We start from the raw sequence: 5,736 nt of genomic DNA, 5'->3' as shown, positions 1-5,736 counted from the left end.
TTCTTCAGACCAGAGAAATCTGGGTCTTTGCACTGCAAACCTAGGCACTTTACTTCCAAGTAAGTTCTTTAAAATCAGTTGAACTTCTTCAAATAAGTGAGGACAATCCACACGAAGTTCTGCACAACCTGCATTGAAATGCAGGGGTGGGGAGTGGGGGCCTAAGAGCCAGATTTGAGAAGTAATGATAAAAATAATCAACAGGAGCCCCAGATTCAGAGGGCTTGGATGGAATGAAACCTTGCAGACCTTCCAGGACAGAAGGCAATGTCCAACCATTCACCCCAAGGTCATTTAAAATTAATTTATTTATCAAATATAGCTATTAATATAAACGATAATAAATTTTCAACTGTACAGTATATTACACAGTACGCAGAGCCCTTCCACGGGGCTTGGTGGAAGAACAAGCGGCAAAGAGCAGCAAGTGCAGTCCTGGGGCCTGGAGGGATTTGGGGGGGCGGGGTGTCCACAGTCTGACTCCTGCGTCCAAAGGGGCAGCCCAAGCCTGCGGAGTATTCCGGTCCTTCGAGAGAGGCTTTACCTGGGCGAGTCCAGCGGACCAGCTCTCCTTCCGGTGCCTGTCCTTCGAGGGACCGAGGGCTGACACGTCTGACAGGCCTTCTCGCCAAGACCCGATCCTCTGGGGTGGAGGAGCCCCCGGCTCGCCCAGGGGGGTTCTAGGTGAGATGGTACATGCTGTAGCCCACGTGCGCCGCGTAGAGTCCCACGGGGGTGACGGGCAGGCCGGCTCGCGGGAAGGGCCCCGAGGAGGCGTACAGAGAGGCGCCCGCCACCGCCGGGCCGCCCAAGGGGAAGGAGATGCCAAAGGCGGCGGGCGGCAGCATGGGCTTGGCTGCCATCTTCAGCTTCTCCAGCTCGGCCTCCTGCAGCCGCTTGGCCTTGGCGCGCCGGTTCTGGAACCAGATCTTGACCTGCGTCTCGGTGAGGCTCAGCGAGCTGGAGAACTCGGCGCGCTCGGCGATGGACAGGTACTGCTTCTGGCGGAACTTCCTCTCCAGCGCCAGCAGCTGCGCCGTCGTGAAGGGCGTCCGCGGCTTGCGGTTGGTCTTGTGCTTGCGCAGGGTGCAGGCCGGCGGGCTGGCGCGCCCTGCGGAGACAGCGAGCGACACCTGGTAAGGCCCTGCCCAAAGACACCCCGGCGCGCCCAGCCGCCCGGCCGCCCCCCCCCCCGGCAAAAGGCGCAACAATCCCGGGAAGGCCAAGGAGCCCGGCTGGCGCACAGGATCAGACCATCTGCTCACCCCGCAAGCCCAAAAGCCGTTTGCAGGGTCGCCTCAGTGGAAGAGCAATCTTAAAGTGCAGGAGGACCCGCAACCTGGGCAAATTTATCAGGAAATAAGCATCGCTGGCTGGACTCAGTAGGATTTAATTCAGAGTAAACATATTTTAGAAACCGGCTGTAAGGCGGATCTCGTTTGACAGCTTGCTCGGGTTAAACCGTCATCTAGTTAAACCACAGTAAGGCAATTTAGCTCTATTGACATTAATGGGCCAAATTGGTATTAAATACAGTGCTTCTGGTTATTTAAGCTGCAAGGGCAATTTCTTCGGGATTTTCCAGATTAGAATATTTCAAGTGCTGGGTTCTATATTCAGCTGAGCGGAGTAACAATGATTCAGAGTAACTGGAGTCTGAACCTGGATGTATGGTGGTACAATCCTAAACACACTTAAGAGCGAGCCGCGTTAAAATGCAGAAGGACTTTCAAACGGACTGGACCTTGCATTTTACTGAAGCGGAGCTGTTCCCGGGTAGGAAAGCCAAGTCGACTTACAGGGGGACATTTTGCAACTGAACAAATGGGGTGCTGGAAACCCCCCGAATTGTACAGATTTAAATAAGGAGGCGACTTTTAGCTGGATGAGAGAGAGAGAGAGGTCGTTCTGACAGCCCAAATCAGCCTGATCCCACCCACTCGCTTTAAAAGGCCTTGTTCCCACGTAAGCGAATAGGATTGCAGCCTTCCAAGAGGCGCCTGGGTGTCACGCGAAGCCACGCCGCCACCACAGCCAACCCCTCCCAAAGGCTTATCCGTGGGGGAAGACGCGCGTGGCTCCCAAAATGGTGCGTTTTCTTTAAGAGGTTGGGTGCATTTATTAGTGCTCCAGATAGAAAAATAAAGTGTTGGGGCAGTTCATAAGAAGGGGAAAGCGGGGTTGGGGGAGGAAGGAAACCATAAATTACTGAACTAAAGGGAAAAAAATTAAAAAATGAAAAGGGCAGGTCCTGTCACTCACATCCCGTTTATGGCCCTCTTGGGAAACAGAGTGCGCATGTCATTAATTAGGGAGTCCGTGAGGACGCCGCTTGCTCCTTTTATGGCCTGCTTTAAGAACGACTCTCGGCATTCCGACCCACACCCTTTTGAGCGGAAGAATTTAGACTGCTAAACACATTTACTTGAAAATAAAGCCTGGCAGGTTTAATGGATTCATGTTAATTGTTTTAAATCATAGCCTCAAGTCAAGTTGAATCCAAGTGAAGCATTTCCACTCACAAAAGTTGTAGATCGCTTTCAGTGTTCCCATTAGCAGAGAAGACACTGGAGCTCCTGTAGTCGTAGGTACCTTTACTTGGGAGTAATTCCCACTGCGACTCATCCCTACAGGCCGGGGCTGCCAGCTGTGATGAAATCCTTTGGAGACATTCCAACGGGAAGCCCTCCCAGCAAACCCCCCTTGAAGGGAAAGAGCCACAGTTCACCAGCGCAGGCCTCGGGAATGCCGGAGTATCTTTGTTGCAAGACTTTCCCGGTAGATTTGGCTCATTTTAAGTTAAGGCTACCCACGGTAGGACGCTAAGCTGACCTGGAGAATATATTCTTCCTAATATGTTTAATTTCGATAGTCTTTGAAGATATACTCACATAACTCTTCCCCAACCCCGTCCCTTCTAGATTCCGTGCATTGCACAGGGGAAGCCATAGCAGGAGGACAATTACAATATGGGATAGATTCTCTTTTCACATTCCGTTTGCAATTATTTGGAAGATTGCTTTTTTAAAAACAAAAAACAAAACCTTATCTGGGCAACATTTTAAAAATAAATTGCAATTACAGGGGGTTGGGAATCCAGCTGGAAAGAAACTCCTAATTAATCCAAAACGACATGAGCCCTGAACAAAAAATACCAGAGAAGCCTGTTTCGTTACTTTCAGTTGCTTTTCACTTTTTACATATCGGTAGGAAGTCCAAGATATGACGACTTTTCAAGGAACAAACACCTAACTTCCAAAGTGAGGCTGCTGGACATTTTAGAAACGGTTCAAATCAGAGCGATCTATTGTAGTGGAATTTAGCATCGCTAGAAATGTTATGGGCATTTTCTCCAAAGCCCCCTCTGCCCGGAGACTCCTACTCACTGACTGAAAGGAATTTCCACGGACACAAGTAGGAGTTAGAGCACATTAAAATAGCGCCCTTAAACTATTTTAAACTGCTAAAATACTCTTGTGTTAATCCGCGGGAGAGAAAAGGAGGCAGAAAAGTCCCCGCTAATTCCTCTCCTGCTCAGGCCGATCCGGAAACAAATCAACTGTCTTTAAAACGAAACACTGCGGCTTAGGCGGATTATGCGGCAGGGCGGGGTCTGCATGGACTCCGCCACCTTCGATCCTAAAAAGTTTGCTGAGAAAAGTAAACTACTTTGAGTTGGAAGCTAAGTTTCCTGGACCTCAGGATGTCGTGGAAGGTCTCACAGGGAAAATAAGGCTGAAACCCTATACGTGGGAGTCTTCCCAAATGAACTCGGGGGGACTTCAGTGGTGATGGAAAGGATTCCGCTGTAATTGATTCTGTTTCCCAACAGCGCAATTTAAGGACCATTAACGAGAAGCGCAGTAGAAATAAGCAGCCGAAACTCATCGGATTTCCTTATTACGTTTTCCTATTTGTTTAGCATTTTTTTTTATTTAAAAAGCACGAATGTGCTCGTAGCGATTTTCTGGTTCTCCAGATGGTGTGCAAACCGCAATGGTTTAAAATGTCCTTACCCAGGTTGTCTGTCTGTCTCTCTCAGCCCAGAAACGGGCTCCTTGGTGGCGGAAAAGGCCCTGAAACCCGGAAGTCCCAGGCATCCCTCCCCCTCCCCCTGGAAAGTGGTGGCTGGTTCAGAAACCAGGTCCAAGTGACCTTTCATTCCCAACCCACTGAAGGAGACCTTCCCTGGGACCCTGGGCTCTCTGGGCAATTGTCAGTTGGCAGGATCCGGCCAGCAATGTTTACCAACAGCTGTAGCTGTCTGAAGAGGCCCCTCTTCAAGGCAGCGGGGAGTTAGGATTGCGGGGAAAGTGAGACGGTCCCCCAAATGGGCTCTACAGGAGCGACACGATCTGCAATGACGGCACCTCCCCAGCTCCCCTTTGGCCGCATTCGGGCTGGAGGCAGCTTGCCGCTGCTTCACGGCCAAGTCAAGCAGCGGCGGAAGGCAGGCAGGAGCTGCCTGGAAGCTGCTCTGGTCCTAAGCATATTTTAAAAAGGTCGCCTCGATCTCAGCTTCCGGGCTGCTCGACGCTCTCGGCTTTAATTTGGCTAAAACGCCGCTATCCGACTAATCCCCGACTTGGAATCAAGGCCTGTTGAGACCAAGGATTGGTTTAAGCAAGGGGAAGCCGATCCTGTTAGAAACCGGTGCTCCTTACTTCCAAGTAAACACCTTTTGAGCGTATCAAGGCCGGGCACCTACGCGCTTTGAGTTGGTGGCCGGTTGGTTTGTTTTGCATTTTGTTTAACTAATAGCAACTCAAGTTCCACGAGCGGAAGCAGCAACCTGGAACATCTCTCCGGCGCTCAAGACATGCATTTACTGGAAAGTAAAAAGTCCCCTTGTCTTAAGTGACAGCCGAGACCGGCTTCCCCATACTCAACCGCGGCGTTTTGGCTACTCGCTTCCCGGCCAAGTCCACGTGCGCTTCCCGGCTGCTCACTTACTTGGCGGCGGCGGAGAGAAGCGGGGGCTTTGCATCCAGGGCGTCCGCTCCGGCTTCTCGGGGCTTTCGGCTTTGGCGAGCGCCTCTTCGGGCACCTGGACTAATCCCCCGACAGCAAAATGGGTGGCGATGGCCAGCGCCGAGGCCGGTCTCTCCGGCGCCGCGGCAGAGGGCGCCCCCCTCCTGGGACTGAGGGGCCTCGGGTGCGCCGACGGCTCCCCCCGCTCGGGCCCGCCGGGCAGGCTGCCGGGCTTTCTGCGGTCGGCCATGAGCGCCTCGACGCTGAAGGGTAGCAGAGCCGGAGCCGCCTTAGGCTTGTCGCCGCCGCCGCCGCCGCCCTCCTCCCGGCCCCTGGTGGCCCCCGGGGGCCCCGTCGGGCCGGGCTTGCCGAAAGGCGGCGCGGGTGGCTCCTCGCTGCCCGCCGCGCTCTGAGCAGAAGTCATTTCCAGCGCCGGGGCCATGCAGCTCCCCCCGTCCCCCCGCCGGCGCCCCAGCTCTCGCAGCCGTCGCTCATGGAGGTGGGCGCGGAGTCAGGCCCGGCCCGCGCTCCCGGCTGCGCGGCGCCTTCGCTCGTCAGGGCTCCGCTTGGCGAGGCCCGGGACCCAGCCCGGCGGGCTAATAAAGCCAGGCCGCCCCCGACGGCGGCCAATCCGCGCTCCGAAGGGGGGTCCCGCTGCCTTCCCATTGGGTGCGGCGCGCAAGAGAGCGCGCGAGGAGGACCAGGAGGCGGAGGAAGAGGAGGCGGGAGCGCCCGGCGCGCCTCCGCTCGACTCTGCCCGGCGCG

General features: G+C 54.3%; 1 protein-coding gene across 1 annotated transcript; it reads right to left on the bottom strand.

Annotated features, from left to right (window-relative positions):
* Positions 1-289: 289 nt before the first annotated feature.
* On the bottom strand, positions 290-5,531 carry MSX1 (msh homeobox 1). Its single transcript, XM_083456729.1, has 2 exons — positions 4,954-5,531; positions 290-1,111 (listed from the first exon to the last, which is right to left on the bottom strand). The coding sequence occupies exons 1-2, from the start codon at positions 5,411-5,413 to the stop codon at positions 681-683; spliced, it is 891 nt and encodes a 296-aa protein (XP_083312855.1). The 5' UTR covers positions 5,414-5,531; the 3' UTR covers positions 290-680.
* Positions 5,532-5,736: the final 205 nt, after the last annotated feature.

This window comes from Podarcis tiliguerta (genome assembly GCF_965153285.1).
Source record: "Podarcis tiliguerta genome assembly, chromosome: 9".
In the NCBI taxonomy this organism is placed as follows: Eukaryota; Metazoa; Chordata; class Lepidosauria; order Squamata; family Lacertidae; genus Podarcis; species Podarcis tiliguerta.
This window is presented reverse-complemented; position numbering and strand designations above follow the sequence as displayed.